Here is a 27712-nt window from a genome sequence, read left to right as displayed (position 1 = left end):
TATGCTACATTAATGTAATGTGGATGATATTTCTTTGGATATTGAACTTTTGGAAATTGTACATGATCTAAGCACACTGCTAACTAAAATGACTGCTTCCTTGTGCTAAAAATATCAGCCTGAATTAGTCTAAGGTACACTATCAGTAGCAGCTATTAAAATAGGGATAATGAATTTTGACAAACTAGACAATACCAGCTACTGAAAGTGCAATTAATGAATTACCAAATATATAAAATGTTTAAAAAAAAGTTATCGGCTCTTCTTTATACAGTTTACCTCTGAAGTTCAGGAAGTGAAAATGACCAAGTGGAGCTAGCACTTTTTTTGAAGGGTACAGATGTGGAATAAGGTCAAGCTGTATACTCTATAACCCCATATTACACCCATCAATCATACACCAAAATAAAAGGGAATTAAAGGTTCTTGAACTATACCCAAGATAAACAAGGTCTTTTTTAAATAGCCAGCATAACCAGTGAGGAAAGCCGAGGAAATTTTTTCTTTAAAATTCTAAAAAAAGCATGCAAAATACGAAACTGTAGAGCGCCACCATAAATAGGAATACGGTAGTAGTAGTAGTATTAGTAGTAGTAGAAGTAGTATTAGTAGTAGTAGTGGTGGTAGTAGTAGTATACAGACGATTGTGAGCTAGCTAGACGGATCCAGTGCCTCGATGCTAGTGGTCGCTGGTTTGAACCCAGCAGAATCATACAATTGGTTTATAAAAGTGGTACTTATCAGCTGCCTCTCACTAGCACCTGTTACATTTCTGCGGCGTAATGCCCCGGTGCTAGACGTCATCATAAACTGTCACACTGCTGACATCGTAGCGATATGACTAAAATCGATAAATCTACATTAAAATTCCACAACACAAAACACACTCCCCTGAGCTACCTACCTGTATAACTAACTTGAGAGATACATAGACCAATGGACTTAGGTAACTGCTATTGCACACGTATACTTGCATGCCAGCACTACACATTTCCGTTATTATTTGAATTTATTTATTTTTCAGATTTATTCTCTCTATCAGCCATGTTGTTTGCTCAAGTAAACCTGAAGAAAGATATACGCATGTTGTAATTAAGTCAGTTGAATATCCATTGTAGTATTTGTCTGCACACGCCGATAGCTTGCCAGATAAGGTCAACACTTAATAACATGGCTTGTTGTCATGCAATGATTGGTTGTTTTTTTGTATGATAGCAAGACTTTGCTTGGAGACAAGTACAACAGAGAACACCGACTGATGAACATGGGAAAGTTGCATTTTAAGGGATTTATAGATATTCTGTAAGTATCAGTCTACTATTTATTTTTATGAAACATTAATTTATATTCAGTCAATCCATGAAAATGGAATAACGTTGTACTGAATCTGCAGAGTCCTACATTTACTCAAATCAAGGTCACTGACACTAGTCTCTCCAAGAGTTGTTCAGTTAATGATACATCATCAATTAAATTCACAGAGTTTTTAAGTTTTCAAACATATGTTATTGATGCTACAGAGAGCTGTACAGTCTCAGTGAGTCGGATGTTCACATACTAAATCCCAGTTAACTCACACGTAGGTTATTCAATGCACAAAAAGTTGTTTGTTTTTAGTGAGTGAGATTATAAGGTAAAAATATCATGTACACGTCATTTCCTGTGAGTTTGAGGTCAATAAGAGCAGATGAAGATCCTTTAAAAGGAATCATTACTGGTATTTACTCGGATTGCTAACCTCCACTATTATTATACTCATCACTAACACCCCATCTACATTATTTGCATACACCACTAACACTCCATCTACACTATTTGCACACAACACTAACTCCCCCAAACTATTTTTTACACACTCCACTAACTCTCCATCTACATTATTTACACACACCACTAACTCTTCATCTACACTATTTACAAAATCCACTAACTCTCCATCTACACTATTTACACACACCATTAACTCCCCCTCTACACTATTTACACACACACAATTAACCACCTATCTACACTATTTCCACATATCAATAACTCTCCATCAACACTAATTGCACACACCACTAACTCCCCTCTACTCTATTTACAAACTCCATTAACTCTTCATCTACACTATTTACACACATTACTCACTCCTCCTCTACACTATATACACGCTCCACTAACTCTCCATCTACACTATTCGCACATACCACTAACTATCCATTTACACTATTTGAATACACCACTAACTCCCCATATACACTATTTACATCCTCCACTAATTCTACATCTACACTATTTACACACCACACGAAATAACCATCTACACTATTTACACACTCCACGAAATCTTCACCTACACCACTTGCACACACACCTAACTCTCCATCTACATTATTTACACACACAACTAACTCCGCATCTACACTATTTACACACATCACTAACTCCCCATCTACACTATTGACACACACCAATAAATCCCCATCAGCACTATTTACACATAACACTAACTCTCCATCTACCCTATTTACACACATCACTAACTCCACTCTACGCTATTTACACTTTCCACTAACTCTCCATCTACAATATTTACACACTCCACTAACTATACATCTGCACTATTTACACACACCACTAACTCCCGATCTATACTATTTACACTCATCACTAACTCCACATCTACACAATTTACACACACCACTTACTCCCCATCAACACTATTTACACATACCACTAACTACCCCTCTACACTATTTACAGACACCACTATAAAGGGCCACACTGCAGACGTCGTAGCGATATGACTGAAAAATTGTTAGAGCTACGTTAAAAATCCAAAATTACACACACACACACCACCATTATCTCCATATTCATTGTATTTACATATGTCACTAACTCCTCATCTACATCATTTACACCCACCGCTAATTAACTCATGTAATTTAGTATTTACCTCTAAAACTGATCTCCCCATCCACATCATGTACACCCACTAACTCCAAATCAATAGTATTTTCCACCTCTAACTACGCATCTACAGTATCCATACCCACCATTAACTCCATAGTCATTGTATTTAAAGATCCCACTAACTCCTCATCTACCTACCTCTAATTAACTCACATACTTCAGTATTTACCCCTTAAACTGATCTCGCCATCCATATCATTTGCATCCACTAACTCCAAATCAATAGTATTTTCCCAAATCTAATTCTCTGTCTACAGTATTTACACTCACCAATAACTCCACACCTACATTATTAACACTAACCAATACCTCCCCAAACACAAAGGCACCATGTTTCGTCCAGTCGTTGTAACCATTAGCTACATTAATATGTACAAGACCATTTAGATCACACAACACCTCTAAGATCACACAAAACCATTGAGATCACACTACACCTCTAAGATCACACAACACCACTAAGATTACACAACACCTCTAAGGTCACATACTACCTCTAAGATCGCAGTACACCTCTAAGATCACATAAAACAACTAAGATCACACAACAACTCTAGGGATACACAAAACCACAAAGATCACACAACACCTATCAGATCACCCACCACCTCTAAGACCACATAAAACTACTAAGATCACACAAAACTACCAAGATCACACAACACCTCTACCACGGCACAAGACCTCTAAGACCATACAAAGCTATTAAGATCACACAACTACCCTAAAATAACACAAAACCAATAGGATCACACAACACCTCTAAGATCACATAACAACAATAAGATCACACAACACCTCTAAGATGGCACAAGATCACTAAGATCACACAACACCTCAAAAATCACACAAAACCAATAAAATCGCACAACACCTCTAAGATAACACAAAACCAATAAGATCACACAACACCTCTAAGATCACACAACACCTCTAAGATGGCACAAGATCACTAAGATCACATAAAACCACTAAGATCACACAACACCTCTATAATCACATACATCAACTAAGATCACACAACACCTCTAAGATCACACAACACCTCTAAGATGACACAAGATCACTAAGATCACATAAAATCACTAAGATCACACAACACCTCTATAATCACATACATCAACTAAGATCACACAACACTTCTAAGATCACATAAAAACACTCAGATAACAACTTGAATATGGCACAAGATCACTAAGATCAAACAACACCTCTAAGATCACACAAATCCACTACGATAACACAACACTACTAAGAACACACAACACCTCTAAGATGGCACAAGATAACTAAGGTCACCTAAACGTATTAAGATAACACAACACCTATATGATCACACAAATTAACTAAGATAACACAACACCTCTATGATCACATAAAACCACTAAGATAACGCAACTTTAATATGGCACAAGATCACTAAGATCGCACAAATCCACTAAGATCACACAACACCTCCAAGACCAGACAAACCCACGAACATCACACAACAACTCACACAAAACCTCTAAAATCACACAACACCTGTAACATGGCACAGTATCATTAGGATCACACAACACTTCTAAGATCACACGGCACCTCTATAATCACATAACACCTCTAGGATGGAAGAATATCACTAAGATCACAAAACACCCCTAAGATCACACAACACCTATAAGATCACACAAAAGTATTAAGATCACACAACACCTCTAAGATGGCACAAGATCACATATCACACAACACCTCTAAGATCACGCTACACTTCTAAGATCACAAAATACCTCTAAAATCACACAAAACCACTAAGATCACACAACACCTATAAGATCATAAAAAACCACTAAGATCACAGTACACCTCTAAGATCACACAAAGCCACTAAGATCAGAGTACACCTCTAAGATCACACAAAGCCACTAAGATCACAGTACACCTCTAAGATCACACAAAACCACTAAGATTACACAACACCTCTAAGATGGCACAATATCACTAATATCACAAGACACTAAGATGACTAGGGAACTTAAAGATGATTAAATTTTGCGTGTAGAAAAGAGTGTATGTAAGTGCAGCTTTGATAAGCTCTTTAAAGACCAAAATGTTTACGCGATTTCATTTGTATAGATATTTCATTTTACAAGCAAGTTGATCTCTTTACAATAATTCATAAACTAAATATTATTTATATTACATCGATACGACTAGAATATTCCTGCCTATATTTTGCAGTCCAGTCATCGTGTCAGCATTGTGTTAGGTTGAAAGCTCACTTCACTTGGAGTCAATAACCCTGAATTACAATCATATAGAAAGATAAAATGGCCACAGGAGGAGAGGAAAAAGTCGGTTACAGTCTTGCCAATGTTGGGACTCTGACACTAGAAAAGACCAGTAAGTGATCCATAAGTTACATATAAAAATCCAGTGGAGTTTATCAATGAATATTTTCATAATCTGCATATGGATACTTGTACTATATTCATTACATGGTGGAAAATGTCAGTTTCTATTTTATACTCATTTGTTTCCTAAGGTCTGACATACCTAATGGAATATGACAGTTAATAAATTCATATTTTCATAGCCTTTGTTACATACGTCTGGCATATTTATTCGAACATTTCAGTGAATACTTTGAATTTCGATCTTAGTTTCATACTCTGTTGTTACCTATTGTCGAGCATACTTAATGGAATCTGTCAGTAAATATTTTCATACTCTGCATACAGATGCTTTTAATAAATATATTGGAAAGGAAAGACAGGAATGACCGTGTGTAATAGCAATACAACAGCTAGTGGGAAATACATCAGAGCTGGCTAAGCCTAAATATTAAATTACTAAGTAACCTTACAACAATAATGTAAAATCATAAGCTCAGGTTTTGGTACTTTGATATTCCAACTAGCTACAATGCAAGTCTTTTCATTGTTTATGCGTGTAAGCTTCCACCATGAATTCTATTGTACTCGCTTTCTGAAGGATGATATAGCTTGATGGTTATACATACACATATAAAAGAGATTAAGAGCTGAACATACTCTATTTGTTCGGTATAGTGTGTGGCTACATAATGTGTATTCATATGCAACATAAACCGACCGATAGCGATTGTGACTGCGTGGTGACAGGTATGAACATGCTCCTGTCACTGTTGGTAGGTAATCTTACCACCGCAGTGCTAGGTTTTGTTTTTACCGAGCTTAAGAATTATTTACCTTTATGTATAGCGTTAAAATATCTGCCCTGTGGAGAGGCATTGGATTTTTGTAAGAAAAGGGTCAAATATCTATGTATTCTTTTTCTCGCACGGACGATGTTCAGACTACCTTTCTTTGGATGATCTCGATCTAGAAGCTGTTCTTACGGAGTATAGATATTATGAAACAAAGAAGACTGCGGTAACGATGACGACAATTTTGTTGATAAAGCATCCCAAACAGATGTGTTGTCTCTCTCTGGCAAAAAGTAGATTCAAGAAAACATACCGATTTTATGCATGCGCGTTATTAAAAGATTGGAAATTAGACGTCACAAGAATAAAACTTTATATTTGTATGTTTTCAACTAACAAACATCTAAACCAAAGAGTCTCATTTTGTTCATATTTGAGTAGACTTACATTGCGGAATAATGTTCTAGTTAATGTCTTTAAGAACATGTTTTGGAAGATCGTGCGGGAAAGAAATCCTGCCATCCAAATCCAGTATAATTGAGTCTATAGTCTACTTTGTTGGCATAAATCTCAAAATTGTGTTGTTAATAATATTTGTATTTATCACATGCATGTGTCCGCAAGATGGCAACATAAGACTGCATTGATCGTGTAATCATATGAGGTGCCGTTCTATTATTGTATGCTGTATAATACATTCAGTGTATGATATACATAGTCTTGTGTATGATAGCATAACTTCAAATTCATTTGATTATTATTTCTTTCAATTTATTGTTTAATAAAATTAGATACATATCTTAAATTTGTCTAATGAATGATTTAAAGTCCGTCCGAACTGAGTGAAATGTGTTGGATATAGGTGATATTTTCCAGTATTATAAAGAGAATTCACGTGTGAAGAAAAAACTCGCGACTAAAACTTAAATTTGGGAATTTCATGTACACTAATTAATTAAGATTTTATACTCGTCAAATATTAACTATAAATTAATTTAATTGATATAATAAAATGATACCACAAGATAAATATAATATCATAAAATAAGCAAAACAGGGTAAAATGGCGACTATTATTAGGTCTAATATGGTTCGATGATCAAAATATTTAGATTTATGTATGAACAGTATAAAAACGATATTAGTTTGACAATGGTTCGGTAATTGCCCTATCCACCCCATCGTCAACCAGGGTTATTATCCAGTACAAGAATATGCTTTTATTTTGACATGTGTAGAGTTAGAGGTTGAATAATCTCCGACCCACCAAACCGTCAACCATGGGTTGTATTCACCATAGTACATGTTATCATTTGGACATTTGAAGGAAGTTAGTGATTTAATAATCACCCCAGTCGCGCAACCATCAACCAGGGTTACAAACCGTCAATGTGTACTGGTCAAGCACACTCTTGAGTCGTGCAATCCGAGGCTCATCAACGCATTTAACACCTTGAACTCCAGCCAGTTCGATGTCGGTTGGACCACAGAAGACACGTTTTATAGTCAGCCAGAACGTCAGACTCCTGTGGTTGGACCATATCACACACACACACACACACACACACACACACACACACACACACGTGTGTGCGACACACGTGTGTGTGCGTGTGTACGCTATTGTTTATTAAATTGTGATCCGCCTATGGCATTTATAAAAATTGTTTCTACTCTATGTCATCAACTCTATAGATCAGTGACCAATTTCCATTAATCACTGATTAATCACTAGTGACGTAAGAAAATAACGATACAAATATTAAGAATTTCCACCCATCCACCTCATTCATAAAGGACAGAGTACGCAGGAATCTGGAGTGAGAGAGAAAACTTGACAAAACCCTTGAAACTGAACCTTAAACAAGTAGCCACTATAACTTGGATAGTTGTAAAGGTATGTGTACACTTTCCATTGGATTTATCTACAATGTTCATAATAGCAGTGATACAAATTTGCAATAATCTGCAGAAATTATGAGGTAATTTTCTTGTTCATGAGGCACATACACACTGTAATTTATTCAATGATTTCTTTTGCTGCTGTTGTTTTTTCTTAAACCTATAATTAGGTTGTAAAACAAAATTATTTTTAAATATCAAAATATCCGAAAGGTGCCCCCTACCTACTGTCTCTGTTTTGTTTGGTCATGCAAGTTCTTTTTTTTTGGGGGGGGGGGCACCAGATAGATGCCCCCCCTTCCCCCAAAAATATAAAAAATATTTTATGTTTGTAAGTTTCCTCCTCAGATATATTGTATTTTTATTTAAAAAGAATTTTATTATAACAAATTTTAGTTTTAATTTTTGATGGGGTATTTATTTTTCCCTAGTGTTATCTATGGGGGTTGTTCGTCCGAGCCTGGTTTTATTCACCTTGCTCTGAGTCCCTTCCCTGAAAATTTTGTGACCTTTGCTACAGGTCCCCTAAGTCTCAGTGTTTGCTATTTGTGTTAGTGCTATATTGTGTGTATGCTATATTTTCTGTATGTTTGAGACAGCAAATATGAGTCAGAATTTTTCCCCAGTTGTCTTATTTCAATTCTTTGGATTTAGAATCCATTATAATATATTTTATATTATTTATCCGTTAATTTATTTTCAATTTAGAATTTTAGCGATCGGAAAAAAAATTCAATTGTTTTATTCGAGTGTTAATCTGTGTCGTTCCTCGTAAAATGTTCTTTAAATATATAGGTAGGCTGTGCTTGATTCAAGGTCCAAACTTCTTTATTCTCCTTGTATTTCTCCTGATTCGAGTTAGACCTCCTTTAATTATTTAAACTATTTCTTAGAAATTTCCAAAATTGTTTAAGACATTACAAGAATGTAGGTCGGTTGACCATACAGTGACGGAGAAGTAGGGTTAGAGAAGAGGAAGATAGTCAATGGGGGTAATACTGTATGTATTTGTGTCTGTTGTAGGGTTTAACGCCATTTTTCAGCACACGATAGGCTACGCATGGCGGTCAGTATTAATGGTGGAGGAAGAACCCGGGAAAACCCCGGAAAGAATCACCGAATCACGAGAAGCTACTGGCAAGCTTTCTCACATACCCACATTAGCCGAATCCGAGACTCGATAACACGCAGACAGAGGTGAAATGGCAGTGATCCGTAACGGAGAGCGCTTGTTTTGGATTCCCTATAGTTCCTTATTTCAGATAGTAATTTTTTTATTTTTCCAAAGTATGACATCATAAGAGTCTTTTGAATTTTCAAGTGTCCATTGAAGATTTAATAAGTATGGGTTCTTATTTAGAATATATTATAATATTATAAATTAAGAATATTTTAATTCAAATGTAAAATTGTATTTTTTTAAAATATTTTTTTTATTTAAAAAGACATTTTAAAAATTTTAAATCATTTATATATCTTGGGAAAAGATGGTACTTTTATTTTTATTTCATTTCCCAAAATATATTGCTGATTTATAAATTTAATTTCTATGTAGTTTTAAATCAAATGGTTTTAGGTTCCCATTTAATACTATTCTGATTGGAGGTTTAGAAACGTTATTATTAAAAAAAAAATTAATTTTTTTTTCATTTTTTATTTTAAATTTTAAATTTTGAATTGGATCCTGGGGTTTGTAGGTTCCATGTACGGGTCCAGGGATGAATTGGAGGCTCTGACCTGCTTACTGGCAGTATCACACCCCGAGTGGGTAGCTAACCAGAACTCCCCCTCCCATCGGCCTTTCCCTCCATATTCTCCCTCCCCTCCATGTACCAGTTCTTTATTAAAATGTTTCATTGTTATCTACTTATTACAATTATCTGCCCACAGGCCCTTATTATTCCTATAATATAATCTGTAATTTTATAGAGTATGGTTTTATCGAAATTCCCGTCTAAAAATAAAATACTTTCCCTTTTATATATCCCATTTTTACATATTTCCCCAATTAATTGTATTCTATCTTCCTTTTTCTTATCATATTGTGTCATAGTGTGGTACTTACTAAAGGGGGCATTTTTACACAGTGGACATTTTGGTGATACTCTGAACATGTGCCGTCTCACTACCACATCTCCTGTCAACCATGCATTATGCATGCATTTGAAGCAGAGGCTTTGAATTTTTAGAGATCCTAGTTTACTCCTGTGCCCCGAGGCCCTTTCCCAGTTAACTCCTAAATTTTCTTGTTCTATTTTGCTCTTGGTTTTTTCCTTCTTTTTGTCTCTTCTCTAATCCATTATTATGTATCTTTCTCTTCTTTTTCCCATAACTCCGTTTTATCACGATATTTAATTAATAATTCTTTAATAAGTCTAAATTTCCTAGTTTTTTTAAAATTTATTATTTTGGTATATCTCTCTCCTATTTCTCGTGGTAAAACCGTACCAATATATGTTTATCCCTTCCCATGGTAAGTTGGGTTTAGATTTAAGTCTGTTAAACCTATTTAAAATATTAGCATGTTTAATTAAAGTGGGATTAGGTAGTGCTAATCCCACTCTTGTCCTCGCTCTATATAAAGTTTCTTTATTTATGCAGTGTTTTATAATCCCATATAAAATCAATAATATCATTGTCTATTTTGTTTAATGTGGCATTTTCTGTTTCTGTAGATTTTAAAATATAATTTTTGTTAGAATACATGTATGTTTTGACCACCTGGGCCCGTTCCATAATACATTGTGGCGTTAGTGCCCAGGTAATTACATTTTCTTCTATTTTTTTCTTCACATTTTTACAGTTTTCATGTTCGTCTCTTCTCCCGAATTAGACTCCCAGTGCTTTAACTCGTTCTTTAATGAGTTGGTTGGGGGACAGTCGGGATGGTTGCCCACCAGTTCCCTATCTTTAGAATTTCTGTTTTATCGTGGTTGATTTTGACCCTGAGGCTTTTCCAACTTTTTCAAATTCTTTTTCCAGATGTTTAAAGGAGTTTGGGTCTTTTATAAAGTTAGCGCAATCATCTGCATGTTATAGCATCTTGATTTCATCTTTTATATTTGGAACTTTTATACCTTCAATTTTACTGCTCAGTCTTATTCTTACACTTACGATCTCAATCGCTATTACGTATAATATCATAGATAGTGGGCATCCTTGCCTCACTGAGCTTTGTATGTCGAATTTTCCCGTGTTCGCCCCATTTACCTGTACTCTTGAGGTTATTTTGTTGTACAGGATTTTAGTCCATTTTTGAAAATTTCTCCAAATCCAAATTTTTCCAAGGCTTTTGCATATAGTTGTGTTCTAATCTGTCAAATGCTTTTTCCTGGTCAAAATGTACCATAGCACCTTTTAGCCCACATTCTTGTATTCACTCTATGATTGTTTTGATGCTTAAAATATTATTTTGTACATCCCTCCCCTTGGCCCCATACGTTTGGTTTATGTTTATAATTCTATCCATTCCCTTTGTTATTCTTTCTGCTAAAATGTTACTAGGTATTTTATAATCAGTATTTAGGAGGGAGATGGGCCTCCACATTTTTAGATCTTCCCTATCTCCCTTACCTTTATATATATAAGTGTTATGATCCCTTCCCTCATACTTTCCGTCATAGTATCATTTCTCAAATGAATATTATTGTATAAACCTTCCAGAATGGGCGACAACTCACCGCAGAATTTCATATAAAAATCCGCGGTGAGTCCTTCTCTACCTGGGGATTTTCCTTTGGTCAGATTATTTATGCTATTTAGAATTTCTTCGCTTGAGATGAAATCATCACACAAGTTCTTGTGTTCTGATGATATCACCTCACAATCTATCCCTTGTAAATAATCCTCTATTATATTGGTATTAATTTGTTGTGAAGTATATAAATTAATGTAAAACTCTTCGATGTATTTTAAAATTTCCTTCCTGTCAGTTACCCCCTTTCCCTCATTATTTTTAAGAGTTTCAACATGTTTTTCACCCCCACTCCTTAACTCCTCTCTGTTGTACAGTTCCTCCGCCTTTTTATATATAGCAGTGAATTTTCCAGCCCTTATTTCCCTCCCTTTGTTTTCATCTAAAATTGTGTTGTTTAATTTCCAGTTCCCTTTGCCCCATTTGTGTTTATTTTCTAAAGTTATTTCTAGATATATTAAATTGTAATCTGAAATTTTGAAGTCCTTGATGCCTGCTTCTTTATATATATCTTTTTCAACATTAGTACAATAAAATTTATCCAGTTTGCTCCCTTTATTTAATTTATAATTATATGTATATTCCCTCCTTAGTAATTTAAATTTTCTACGTATATCTACCATTTTATATTTTTTTTAAAAGAATTCTAACTCTGGTTTAAGCCTAATGTCGTTGGTGGTTAATTCCCCATCTCTCTCTATATTTTTCCCCACCCAATTAAAATATGCCCCTGAAATTGAATTATCCATGGTGTATTTTTCCATGTATTTAGATAAGTTTTCCAAAAGTTGTTGTTTGCGGTATTTATTCGCTGGCACATATACATTTAAAAACTGAACTTCTTCCATTACAATGTCAATCAATCTCCCTTTAAAACAATCCCCCTCATTTTCCCTTTTCCAATTCACCCCCCTTTTATTTTTTTATGAAAGTTGCTACCCCTCCTCTTACATCTTCTCCCTTAAAATCATTTAAAATCACAACTCGATTCATTTTATCCTCGTATAATTCTTTTAACTCGCTGGTGAAACCATTAAGTTTTTCTTGTATAAACAAGACACCATTGTTGGTTTTATTGCATAGTTTTGTTAATTTTTCTTTGTTGATCCCATTTGCATTTATAGATGAAACGCGGAAGTTTTTTCCTTCCATTTTTCATTTTCCTTTCAGGTTGCCGCATTTCGGTTACACATAGTTATTTTTAACTTAGTTTCAAATTGGATATATGTGTTTTTCGATTTACTTAATTTGTATTGTTTATTTGAGGGGGCACTGAATCCCCCCAAATTTTTAGATGATGTATTGTCTTCTGTCTTATTTATGCTCGTTTGGTCTTTGGTGTTTTCCATTGTCGTTTTCCGTTAATTGCGATTCCGTTTCGTTTTCTGTAATGTTGTCGTTTTCGCTATTGTCATTGTCTCTGTCGCTGTCTTCGTTGTCATTTCCCTGTCTCAGTTTTTTTTTGTCCCTATCGTCTTGTCCTGTTTAATTTCATATATAGTTACAGGGCTCTCTCGTTCTGTGTCGCTACTGCCCCTCTCCTATGACGAGCTCGACCTGGAGAGGGCTTTCCTTTTGTTTATTCTATTTATCCTTATTTTTGGCAAAGGAGTAAAGGTCAGAAGCTTCAAACTCACATCTGACTCCTCACCTTCCATTTTGTAATTGTCCTCTACTACTGAGTTTTCTTCTTCATGTCGAAGGGAAAACCTGTTGGTCAAAGTAATCGGAGGCCCCTTGAAGGGGGTTTGGATGTTCACTGTTTTATTCGGTCTGAGTATTTTCTCCTGCTCCGGGATTAGAGAGTTTCCCTTTATTTCCGTTAGGTCTATTGCTGGGAGTGACATTAGCTCATTGTTTGTTGTGGTTCCGTCTATGTCTCCCCCTTTGTTTTTCTCGTTTCTCATTTCAGTTAATAGCATCCCTATTTGTGTGTCGATGCCTATTGCTGTTTTTTTTTTTTTTTTTTTTGTTTTTGGTTCTCCGCTACCTTACTAGCATAGGTTGTTGTTGTTGTTTTTTACGCTGGTGCCTGCTGGCATGTGTACATTGTAAGGTCATGCTCTGTTTGTTGGCATTTGGGGCACTTTCTATGGTTTTCTCACCCTCTGTACCAGCTTTTTAATCTAAATCCCATTACGTAGAAAAGCGTTGGGATCTTAGGGGTACCTTCTTTGGCCACAGTGACGATACGGGCGTCTGTTTTTATATTGCCAAAACCCCAGACTGCGGCCATTTTGGATTTCACTACCTTTGTTTTGAGTTTTCTCTCAATCTTGTTCGTCAGTTCTATTGTTTCAATTTCGAGAGGAGGCCTGAGATCGAAACATCAATCGTTTTTTGCCTCTAACTCTCTGGTCAGGGGCGCAGTTTTGTAGATACTGACTTTGTTCCCTTTAATTTCCATTTGATTTATCTCTAAAAGAGGTGTGTCGAATGTCTTAGGGTACAGAACATATTTGTTGTAGCCTGCCTTTTGCAGGCCATCTATTTGTTCAATGTCTACCCCAGCGATTTTGAGGGCGGTCAGGATTTCAGTCTGCCTTGGCACGCTCGACGTATTGGCACAGTCTAAGTTTTGACACCCTAGGGCATGGAATGCTAGAAGCACTCGGTCTTCTACCTTGGTCTTGAAATATGTGTTTAATTTCGTTCCCTCCTGTTGCATATTAAATGGCATGTTGTTTTCAGCTTCCATATTTCTGCGATAAACTCACTGTTTAATGTCTTGTTATTGAAGAGTCTCACATTAATATTAGTAAAAAAAATTACTAATTACTGTGTAATTGCTAAAGAATAAAGGCGGTGAGCAATACTGTGAGTTGTATTCAGTGTGTTGTATTCAGTGTATACTGCCCCCACATAGGAATTCACAAATATTAGAAAATCTAATCAGGTTCATTGAATAATGATGACAATTAAAAATTAAGGTTAAATATGAGTAACAAATGAGTAACAAAAATACAAAAAAGGTGAAGCTGTATCTAGTACAATCACTCTAGACACAAAACTATAGTACCTTTCCTTGTGCGTAATTGTCAGCTGTTAATCCGTTGTTTTAGAGCGCACCCAAAGTGAGTCCGCTCTCCTCGACGTACGAGTAGAATCAATCAAACCGACCAATGGAAAGGGTAAAAAGACCGAAGGATAAGCCTCGTTTCCTTTTAATGGAAAATTTATACATATCGTGGTATATCAATAATAAAGCGCACACACACAATCTATCTCTGTCTCGGTCTGTCTGTCTATGCATGTATGTATGTATGTATGTATGTATGTATGTATGTATGTATGTATGTATGTATGTATGAAGGTAAGTATGTATGATTTTAAAGTGTGAGTGTATGTGATTTGGACTTTTAACGTAGCTTAAAACAATTTTTCAGTCATATCGCTACGATGTCTGCAATGAGGCAGTTAATAGTCAGTTTATAGTGAGGTCTATCACTGGGGCATCATGTCGCAGACATGTAGCATGATGTCCCACCCAATCAAATGATCCTGACAGCAGGCCGACCAGTCCTAACACTAACCTCATAATGCTTAGCACCTAGCGAAGCAGCTGTCAGTATCATTTTTTAAAATAAGTTTTGGGTATGACTCGGCCAGGGTTCGAACCTGCGACCTCACGCATCCGAGGCGGACACTCCAACCACTACGCCACCAGATCCGAAGCAGCAGAGAGGGCGAAGAGCCTCTAACTGACTCACTCGTTATTCGTAAAAATAAGCCTTCCTGGAAATAGCAAAAAAAGATTCGCAATGATTGAAGCGAAGGATTTACCAATTCGAGTACCGAGTATGAGACTTCACCCTCGTTGCTGCTATTAATTAAAAATTATATCAGGACCGAATCGATAACGTGCTCGAGGATCATGCAAATTTATCGTTATAAATCCATGCGGGGTTGATTGAGCCTGACTAAATAAATTTCTAAACTTAATTATGTTCATATCTCCGCTGCACCACGTCCGATGAATATTTTGCAATGTATGCGTGTCAACTCCGTTGAACACAGCAAGAATATTACAATTATCTCTAATCATTTTTGTTATTTGTGTATACCGCTGGGTTGCATTAATCACGTCTGTGTTTTTATGCCTACCGCTTGAAAATATCCTAGCTGGATTTGCCTGTTTATCTAACATCACATCATCGTACACAACTAAATTGTTAATAAACCGATCAATATCATCAATGCTTGGCACTTCATCGATATCAGTAATAAATTCAATAACATCATCACCGTTTTCATTTAACAACTTTGTGTTTTCATTAAAGTCCTTTAGCACTTCGTGACATCGTTGATCATCAAACGATGGAGCTACCAAATACAACTTGTCCCACGTTATCCACTTCATTATTAAATTAAGTAAGAATTGCGTTTTACCAGATCCAGACGGACCTATGATAATCATTCGGATAGAATTTGGTAGCGCAGCATGATGTTTAACCGGTTCTCGTTTTCTTACCGCCGAAAAGTCAGTGACCTCTATGTTATAGAAATATAATAAATAATATGGATATATATAGTGTGAAATGCAGGGCGCGTACCCCCACAAGTACACTGACAATTATAGCAACAAAAAATAACAGGTCAGCAGTTACAGGCAAGTGTGAACGATGCGGTACAAAAATAAATTTAAATGTATTCCCGCACAGTTGGTTTTTAAAAAGAAAAACGAGAAGGTGATATTGCCGCCCAGTTAGCCAAACTACCAGGAACTTCGTGGGCTAAGTACCCAGGAGAAAAAACACCTCCCAGGATATAATTACTGTGGCCCTGGAACTCGATTTGATATCAGACTTGACAATCAAGACCACTCAAAACCAGGTGAATATCCAATAAATGCTATTGATAAAGCGTGTCACGCTCATGATGTAGCTTATAAAAGTAAAGATCTGCAAGACAGACACATAGCAGATGTGAAATTAATTCACGCGCTAAATTCCATAAAAAGTAAATATTTCAAAGAATCATTAGCTTTATTGGGAAACGGTAATTAATCGTCCGATTATTGAAATAATGGAGTCGATTTATTATTCCCCAAGAGGATACTGGAAAGGTAAAGCAGCGATTTGTAAACTCGCTGAAGCAGCAGGGGTCGAACGTTCTACTGCTGAAAATAGTTAGCCCGACAGGCAATATGGCAAATGTACCTGCCACCGCCTAAAAGAATTCAGTACGCATATTTCGATGTCAGCGTTCCTAATGAAGTTCATCAGGCGGATATTCTATTTTTACCACACGATACTAAACGTCGTAAAACATACATAAACGCGTTAGCTGTCGTTGTTGTTGCAAGTAGATACAAGGAAGCAGAGCCGTTATCAACAAAGACAGCTGCTGAAGTAGCTTCTGAGTTTAAACGAATTTATCAACGAGGCCACAGCTGTTACAGGTTGATCCTGGCAAAGAATTTCAGGGTGCAGTATCATCGCTGATGAAGCAACATAATGTCAAAATACGACAAGGACATACTGCAATTCATCGCGATCAGGCAATTGTTGAACAATTTAATCGAACGCTTGCTCAGCGGGTTATTTGGATATCAATACGCGAAGGAAATAAATCAAGACAAAATATCTCGCGACTGGGTTGCAAGATTGCCAAGTGTAGTAGCTGCGCTAAATAATGAAATTACTCGAACTTCCAACATGAAGCCTATTAATGCAATTGCAAAAAAACATATACCCGTACAACGACGTGATATTTCAGCGCAGCCAGTATTAGGTAATGTGACTGTAAGATATTTATATGAACCTGGTGAACTTGAAGGTGGGAAAAATAGCGACTGATCCTATTTGGAGTATTAAAATACAAAATATCTAGTATAACAAGATCCACGGGTAGACCTGCAATCTACAGACTAGATTCAACTGCTCCTCAACGTGGATTTACACGTGAACAATTACAAGTAATTCCCGAAGACACTCAATTGCCGCCCCGATCGCTTCACTAGCATCTCGAAGTCGATTACACTCGAGACAGGTCAACATCGTATTGTCACATGTATGACCACGACGATTATCGTCTCTGTCTACAGGTAAATTGTCTTGGATTATTCCTCGAGTACTGCCACAACATTACACAATTACAGCTAGCACATTGATTATTCTGCTGCAGCTTCAGTGTCATCATAAATTCAACATCTAGATCCAAATCTCGATTATTTTTTTATCACTTTGTTTATAACTGGCTAATTATTTTCTTACTATATTGCTGTCAATAACATCATTGATGGTTTCTGTAGCATCCAAGACAATTCTCCGCAGCTGAGACATCTTTCTGACTCTGGACACTGCGAGATAAACCAGGTTTGACCATTCGACAAGATCATCTACGATCCAAACTCGAGTATCAGAAATAGTTAACCCCTGTGATGAATGAATTGTCATTGCGTATCCTAACACCCACGGAGATTTGTCCGCGCGTAATGCATCTTCAGCAATACTGACATCAACTGCGACAACATCATTTAATACAATATTTTGTTTCTCGATCTTTCCTGGTATATCAACGTCAATATTTTGCTGTCGCGTATCTGATGGTCGATAATACAGCGGCACTGGTAATTCCGGAAACTTTTCTTTATGTAACATAAATAATTGTTGTTGAAGTGTATCACGAATTATCTTTCTACTCGCCACTATCAAATCGTTCGGGTTCCATGTTTGCAGAAAGTCGTTCATTGAAGTTTCTGAAATTATTTTACGCATTATTTCACACTGAATTTTATTCGGTTGCAGTCTGATTAATTTTTTTAATGCTCTTAATTCTGCATCAAGAGATCTGTGATCATCAGTTATCTCCGAGTAATAATCTACAAAATTCTTTGACCAATCATCTGGAGATAGTCTAACATACGGTGGCGGTTGACCGTGATCACCGCACATTATCACAGCTGTATTTTTCAATAACAACCAATCGAGAAACATGTTTAATGTATCTTTAGGTACTGTGCACACTTCATCCCAAATAATAATTTTTGGAATATATTTCGCTCCCATTCGGTCAGGAGTCCGTGTATCTCCGTTGTATCTGAGAAAGCTGTGATAAGTACATGATTGTACTCCTCGTTGTTTCATCTCTTTCGCGAGTCTGTGTGTTGGTGTTAGCACAATCATGTCATCGCAATTCTGTCGAAATAATTCGATCACCCGAGTCGTCTTACCAGAACCTCCTGGGCCGTTTAGATAAACTGTCTTGTGTCTGGATACTGGATCATACACGGATGCCGCAGACGATAATTCTGATTGCTGAGATAAATATCGTTAATCGTAACATCTGCGGATTCAGTATAATTACATAACATTTCTTGTTTTATTCTCCACGAGCCCCATGATTCATCAGTGTTTGTAAAACAAGTTACCAATGATGTATATTTTTTATCGATATAAAACGAATCCGTTGCAACTCTGACTACAGTATCAGGGAATCTAGTTATCATCGATAACAAATTTATTGACACATAAGCGAGCATCGAAGATCTTAAATGAGTACACTGAGGCGATTCGCCATTCATATAACCAACAATTGTACCCAACCATGTTCCGACAGATAAGTAAACGTTTTCTCGACTTACAAATATATATTTTGCCGTTGCATCAGCGATTACGAAATCATATTCAGCATCATCTAGAATTAATCGTGCATAATGCCGTCGGTGATCATATGCTCCACCTTGATTAAACTTGCCAATTATTTTTCCACCGAGATCCTTTGCGGCGCTATCATCATCAGGTGATGGTAACCAAACTTCGGCCTGCTTCCGATATGATATAATTGCCTCACATACAATCAACGATATCAGTATTTTACAATCAATCATTTATCGTAATAAAACTATTGGTGCCCAGCGTTTTTCTGAAAAGTGTCTACCAAACTAAATATAACAGATCGGATGAAGACACTCAGCGAATTCGAATGACAATACGAGCAACCGTGGTCAGGTCAAAATCAGGTAGTGGTCCATTTATCGATACTCGCGTCATCTCGTTTGTGGGGTGTCCAAATCTTTTAAAATATCCAGGACACTCACCCGTTCCTAATAAAACTTCCCGGATAACAAGCGACCATATCAACCGAGATAACCTTTTTGTGGTCATACTTGGTATTCCACAAAACTTAATTGTACGTCTTCGAAAAATTCAAATCGTGTTGGCTTCCACGAATTTTTCTCTCTTGCGAAGTGAACTGCAACTGACGGAACTGTGAAACAATTATTTAGTAATTGCCCAGTATTTTTTGAAAATTTCTGCACAAGATGTTTCATCGTTTCGTGACGAGATTCTTTACGATATAATTCGCCGTTAGATCGCAATAATTGATCATAATTTTCGTCATCTGAACTTTTAAATAACCATACTGACACAGGATCGTTCTTGCTTATTTCGTGAATAAAATCAAACATGTTTCTTCCAGAGTTTGGGTAAAATCTTACAGTTCGATGTCGTGGAAATATTGTGACTGCGCTGGTCCTCGCGTGAGCATTATGATCAATAATTTCAATTGGTGTCCCCTTTCCTTTATTCATTGCTTCGTATAAAACCTCTCCGGTTCATGTTTTACTACTATTGGAAATTTTAATTTACTTCATAACTCGGCAACATCATTAATTGTAGCTCGGTATTCTTAACCGATTCAGCCCACTCATTTATTTTTTACGTCTTAAATCAGTTAACCCATTTCCACGCATCGCATTTGTAAAATGTTCGATTACTCGTTCGGCTACACAATTCAGTTTGGAAAATCTCATTGGTGCAAGACCATTAATGTTGGGTTTATCATTTAGTTAATAAATTCCATAAACAATCGCTGTTGTAGGATACGCTCGTTCATAATTTGGTCTGTCAATACCAGTCAGTAATCCTGGCTTGTAGTTTTTACTTAAAACAGCGGTTTTTCCATTAGCAAGGAAAGGCTCACGTTTGTCACGGATAATTCACTCAGCGGAATCTGCTCCTGCTAGCACAATAAACTTTATTCTGATAAAATATTTTTGATCGTTGAGATAATCAATTATTTTTTCGATAATATTAATGAGATTAATCGTCGGATCAGTCAGAGTTCGCCTCCGCAAGTCAGGGGTTCTTCTGTCAAGATCGAATCTAGAAGTTTTCCAAGGCTGGATTGTAGATAATCTCTCAAATTCTTCCATATTATATTTCAGACAAGTATTTAAATAAAAAATATTATATATATACGATGACTCAAATAAGAAATTAGTGTAAGTGGTTGATGGTGGGGTCTTCAACTGCTTCTTATAAATCCTGCGTGAAGGAATTCTGCGGTCAACATTTGCAAAGTGTGCGACGAGGAAGTCTTGGTCCACAGCGTTGTTTACGCTGTGATGTTGGAGTTAGAGGAAAAACACAGCTGTGTGCGTGTTGTGGTCGTAAAAAATATAGAGAATTAAAACGATATTGCGCAAAAAAATAACAATCTTGATTCTGTCAAGGTCATTGATAAGGTTATAAGATCCCCTGAAGATCATATAGCTAGATTTGAAAATAAATTATAATTTAGAGAAATAATATTATGTATAAATGGAGCAAAACGAATTTGTCAGACATCCCACCATTAAAAATTATGAAGCATCTCATGATGGTTTAGTAAGACACAGTCAGCGAAAAAACCCAGTTGGTGCAGTTGATAATGCTGGTTATCTTAGATTTAATATTGGGGAAGAATAATTATTACAATCACATGTTTGTATTCGAATGTTTCGTGGGGAAGATCAAAAACGGTCTAGTGATCGATCATATCAACAACGACAAGCTCGATAATTCTCTTCAAAATTTACAGGTTATCACACCTAGCTAAAATTCTGCACGTGGAAGGGCTGGGAAAAAACAGAAAGATTCTTAAGGCGGTTCAATCTTTGAATACAGAGACCGGCGAAGAGAGAATTTTTCAATCAATGACCGCAGCTGCCAAGTATTTCGGTATTAACTCCGCGGGGGTACGACGTGTCCAAGAAGATGTAACCAAATCAACTTTTTCAAACAAGTACGAAAACTGGATCTCATTCTTTTATGTAAAGATACAGTAAATTAACGGAGACAACTCTACTGAAGATATGTAACGCGGTTAACATAGTTATCCTCGTTTCCTGTTCGGATTAACCGAATTCTAGTTTCACTATCTTTGTTCTATACTGCGCATAACAATGCTACCTTTAATAACCTATACTTGCGTAGCCGAGTGTTTTCTTAATTGTATACACATTACAGTTTTTCATAGACTCAAAGGTAAGTTGTTATTCTTTCCTCGCGTTTAGTCTTTTCAGAATAGCTGTAAGCAATATTTTTTTTTGTGGAAACGTTCGATGAAACACGGAAGTAAAATATCACCGATTACCACCCATAGATTTTTATCATGGACTGTCAACACCGGCAGGTGTAATTGATCATTGGGATAAATAATAATTTTTTCACAGACGATATATATGTTTTACTGAATCCGTTTGGTTTTCTGGTTCATCTGTATTTTTTCTGCGATTATAATTAAGAAAAACTTAAGAATATAAGTCGCATCTGTCATTGAATTTCTAGGTATCAGTCCAGCTTATATACTATCGGGTCCGTATTCTTTATTAGGGTTTTCGAAACTCAACAGATAAACACATATTCCCGCCATGTCAACACGTGGCGGGCGCCTTTTGCGCTTCCAGCGGTTGATTTTGTGGAGGGTGTGCAAAATCTGTTGCGCGTAGAAAATAACCCCGTATCTGTCTGTACCGTTCTATATGTATTGTGTCGTCCTTGCTATAAGTACCTTACCGTAAATAATATAAATGTATTGCGCTATGGCACCCTAGGAGTTTACATGGGCTTTGTGCCGTCCTCCTCCTTAGATAATCTAAGGAATTAAGTTAATTAAGATTTATATGTTGTGCTGTCCGTAATTAAGGTTTACTGTATCCTTGTAAACTCGCTAAGATGCGGTGGCACCCATAGAATTTACAGATGTAAATACTATGTGTTGTGCCGTCCTTGGGAAACACGCCCTCTTGAGCCTACTAGACTGTTGTTTGACAGGTTAGAGACTCACATAAGGGGTTGTGTCCTCCTCATGTGTTGTGACGTCCTCGAAAACACGCCCTCTTGAGTCTGCTAGACTGTTGTTTGACAGGTTAGAGGCTCACATAGCGGGTTGTGTTTCGTATGCCCCAGAGCCTGTAGGATGTCATTTAGGCACCCTAGAGACACATATAGGGTTGTGTTGTCCTTAGTGTACACTCCTCTGGACTTGCTAGGATGTTATATGGCACCATATGAGTTTATAGGAGTGTAAAATATTTTTCTTTTAAATATACATATACTGTATAATGAATTATGAAAATATCAATGATGCTATTTCTGCTATTAAAAAAATAGAGCTGATGAACTAAATCGTGAAAAGATTATTTCTGATTTTGAGACACTGCATGATAAAAAAGAAGATGGAGGATATACTTTACCATCTGAATATCGATTCGTAAAGAAGATTCAGACAGCAGTGTGTCAATCGCTAGCTACAATAAAAGAAAGTGAAGTAAAGGAATTTGTCTCTCTATCTCGTGCAATCGAAAAAATTAGATCAGAATTATCTCGTGAATATGAAGCAAAGAAAACAATTAATACTCGTGTGAGTCAACTAAGAAAGATTATTTCAGGTAATGAAAATGAAAGCTAGACTCCTTGATAAAATGAAAGTGAAAGTAGTATGTCAGTCCACCTCGCGTTGATTTTATCAAGGACAAGGACAGAAAATTATTTTTTTTGTGCTGTTACTGACCAATTTTCAGTAAAAAGAAATCATCAGTTTGACTACCATTTACCCCTTCAGAATTATCAGATCAGTCGATTTACACGATTTTGTTTACCTTATTACCTATCAGAATTAACAAAATCAGCCTGATTTTCAGTAAAAAAAAATAATTCTGATTACACTGAAAATTTCAGTAAAATATTTGTTTTTCACTGAAATTTGTTAGATTTACACGATTTTGACTACCCTTTACCCCTTCAGAATTAACAAATCAGTCGATTTACACGATTTTGACTACCCTTTACCCCTTCAGAATTAACAAATCAGTCAGTTTGACTACCTTGTTACTTTCAAAATTATAAAATTAGACAGATTTTCAGCGAAAATGAGTCCATTTGTCAATCCATCTCGTTGATTTTATCAAGGACGGAGAATAAATTTTTTTGTTGCTGTGATCGAGAAATCGATCGTAGATTTTAAAGATTTCACATATAAATTCAGACTCAGTTTTTCATTTCTTAGGTCAATCAAGTTGCCGGATTGGTCAGTCAGTTTAAAGTTTATTCTTGATAACAGTGGATTATGACATCGCAAATAGACAGGGTTGACTGGTTCTTGCACAATGAGAGAACCAGGCGAAACCCGCGTAGTAAAAGTATATAAGATGTATCTTTGCTGTGTTTGATTTGATAGCTTCCATCAACTGCATCACAGACGCGGTTGACCGCGATCACTGAGGTTATATTTACGATTTCCGGAGATGCATGGCGGCCTGTCCCGTCCGGAGCATTGTTGTGTCGAAGAATAGTTGGCGGCGGTAGTGTTGTTTTTTTTTTTCCATTGTTCAAGCATTTCAGAAAAGAACTCATCGATAATTTTGTCAGTGGATTTTTGCAGTTCCTCTGCGTTATACCCGAGAAATTTAAAATTTAGTAGATCAGCTTCTGTTATCGAATATGCATTTGAAAATTGTTCTTTGCTGTCTATCCCTTGAGTATTAATTGTTACCTGAATTACTCGATAGTTAATATCTTTCATATAAGTTTCAAGCTGATTTGATATCTCAATTTGTTTAATGATTTCGCTGCGTGTACTTGTTATATCAAAAAGATGTTCTTGGAAATTTTGCAATAGTTTTTCTAGTTGTCACTTATGTTCTTGATTAATAATTTTAAAATGTTCAATAATTTCATCTAGGCGAATATTCACATATTTAAATACTCCATACCGGAGATGTCCCTGAGAAAAATGCCAAGTTACATCGTCTTTATTAATGAAGGTTAAATAACCAGTCAACACTGGATATTATGAATTTTTCACATCAAGTAAACGATCGTTGTATGATGGGGTAATTCCATGATATGATTGCTTGTCCGTGGTAAAATCAGACCGCATCGGTTCTGGTAACGGTGGAGGAGCTTTCGGAGCAACAACAGGCCAACCTAACACTGTTCTGATCGATGATTGATATAAATCAACGGCGTAATCGGGAGAGCTTATCTCGATTGCAGATGATAGCGTTGGTTCATGAACGATTATTTTTATCTTGGATTCCTGGCCTGTGATATTTTTTATTCTGCGTGCAAATCCATCATTGATACCTTTGATATCATAACTTCCGGTTGGTATTCCAACGACGGTTAAGTCGGGGTTTCCATCTGACTTATTTTTATTTGCAAACACCAGCGAATTATTTGATTGTAATCTACCGACCGATTGCGATCTGATATTTAGCCAACTGTAGTATACTCGCAACTACGCAAGGACGATCTCACTCACCGGAATCGCAGTTGGAAAAATAATGCCAAATTCAGGTTTAGTGGAGTTTACTGTTATCGCTGTGGTCTTTTGCGGGGTTGTATTTGCGGCTATCTGCTGAAGTAGTTCGGTCATTATTATTGTCATTTTCTTTCAAATGCTGGTTTTCTGAATCAATTACTTCATTGTATATCTTAACCATGTTGGTACATTCGAAATCTGATATTGTTGTGTCGTCAACGCTGGATGATATCAGCGACGATAATTTAGAATATGCTGCTGTTGTCGTATGTAACCGCGTAGAATAATCGTGCAAGTTTGTATTCGTACACTTTGATATCTTTTTCGCGATAATATTAAAAACACCTGCAATTGCTGTTGATGATGAAACACATATTGTTGCTACTGCTACTGTTATCGGAGTCAGCGCTGATAAAACTATACCAGTGGACGCAACTGACATTGACACTGAATAAACTACAACATCAATGGCAACTGCACGCCACTTGTATTTTTTACTTTCACTGTATATTTGTCAATGATGGTTTTTAACGCTGATTGCCATTCAAGTATTTGATCATATCTATATTTTTGGACTCATGATTATGTTAGTGCCATTATTATTTTACGCAGTTACGAATTGAGGCATCTCAGCAACAAATTCCAGACACCACCAGTATGATGTTGCGGTTAATTTCTTATCAGCTGCTTCCAGTATAAATGTCTCTTCGGTTCCGCTATTTAACACAACAGACACAACCCCAGAAAAGTATCGGTTGAATGCCTCCAGGTATATGTAATGTATATACTAAATTTTGCAGCACTGAACACAGATAGCCTGTACACATCAATAACTGTTGCAGTGTGTTTGATAGTATTATTTTGCTGCGACCATGTTTCGAACCCGGATGACGCTGTGTATACTACGTTGGTAATTTGCCCGGGAGTAACTCTCGGAGGAATTTTAATCATACTAATTTTGTTAACGATATCAGGAATTCCACTTACGATATATTCTTGTGTTTTCTTAACTGTATCAATGTTCGTCTCGATATCAGAGAATTTCATGTCAGCGGTGAGCGGAGTACCAAAGAAATTATCTGCGATTTCATCAATTTTTCTAAAATTTCTGCGAAGATTTGTAAACGCATTTACGTGAACGTCATACTCGGCCCGTAACGTGGATAATTTATTATCTACGGTGTTGTATCTGGCATCTACATATTTTTTTTGTTGCCGCGTCTTCGTCAGATGTTGGGTCTCCGAGCGTTACTATTTTATTTCCGAGCATGCTGAGTTCACCTGTCATTGTGTCACCAGTATTCTTTAAATGATTAGCGATTTCATTTCTGATGGTTGTAAACGATATACTTGAGTCTCTGATTCTACCGCCGTCAGCAAACACAGGGATGTTATCCATGACCGCACTGAGTACTCGTCGAACTATATCATTCTATTTGATGTTGCTGGTTTTTAGCCTACCATATCGGTCCTGAAAAACAACAACCTTATCTCAGTCAACCCCAGTTAGGTTCATGAGATCATTAAGATCATATTTGGCCACGTATTTTGATAAATCTATGTCAGTTTTTTTTCTACTAATATCACTACCAGATCTTCTGTAAATATCAACATCCATTATTCTCTTCTTTGTTTTTATATCATAGAATTCCATCGTTGACTGGTGTAATCATGCACAGCTTTGTGAGGTGGTAATGGTGATTCTGATATAGCATTAAGGACAGCAATTGCCTCACGACCACATATTGGCGGATCAGTTAATTTTTGTGTTGGTAACGTTGAATACAAAACTGGGATCCCTGACTGTTTGACATACTTGATAAATTCCTGCGGTGGAGCTAACCCGTACGAGTCAAAATAAACAATCCCACGAGGGACAATCTCGTATGATACCCAGTGAGTTCCAGGTCCAGTTCTGTTATCGAGATTAATAATACCTGTTTCAGCGTTGTTTGGTTGCTGTGGTAATTGACCTCGCATAAAAAAAACTCTGAAGTTTTTTTTTATTTTGAGTTGTTTAGCCGCATCGGTTAAATCAAAATTTGACATTGGTGTTATTAAACTGTTCCTGGAATTTACGAGAAGCGACTCCCTGGTAATCTTAGGCCTCTCCCTTTTTGTATCCTTTTCCCATTGCTTTTCTTACTGCCGCGTCAGCAACGGTTCCAGGAGCGGATCCAGCAGCACCTAATGCAACTGTTTTTCCAATAGCTGGTTCAGCAGCAGCTAGCAGCGCTGGTATTGCTGCGAGAAATGGAAATATTCCTCTGGTTTTAACTACGTCGTTGATAGCACCAGCAGAAAGTTTAAATCGTATTCCAGTCTTGGATTGTTTGGCGTCATTGAGATGTTTAAGTTGGCGCGCTGTCAATGATTGAGTTTATTTTCACCACCTGTGATTTAATTGTGCTTTAGCGTTATTATGGTCCCACATACTTTTGCTGATGCTGATTGTAATT

General features: G+C 36.6%; 1 protein-coding gene across 1 annotated transcript in view; it reads left to right on the top strand.

Moving 5' to 3' along the window:
• Positions 1-1098: 1098 nt before the first annotated feature.
• Positions 1099-27712, top strand: part of LOC149789942 (uncharacterized) — a 34560-nt gene continuing 7946 nt past the window's right edge. Inside the window, exons 1-2 of the mRNA XM_089972018.1 lie at positions 1099-1302; positions 5179-5340. Of these exons, the coding sequence (XP_089828144.1) occupies positions 5268-5340 (73 nt within the window). The 5' untranslated portion in view covers positions 1099-1302; positions 5179-5267. The remainder of the gene's footprint in view (positions 1303-5178; positions 5341-27712) is intronic.

The sequence above is a fragment of the Sinohyriopsis cumingii genome, chromosome 10, assembly GCF_028554795.1.
Source record: "Sinohyriopsis cumingii isolate HCF-2022 chromosome 10, ASM2855479v2, whole genome shotgun sequence".
Classification (NCBI taxonomy): domain Eukaryota; kingdom Metazoa; phylum Mollusca; class Bivalvia; order Unionida; family Unionidae; genus Sinohyriopsis; species Sinohyriopsis cumingii.
The sequence above is the reverse complement of the archived record's forward strand: the minus strand, read 5'-3'. Positions and strand labels throughout refer to the sequence as shown.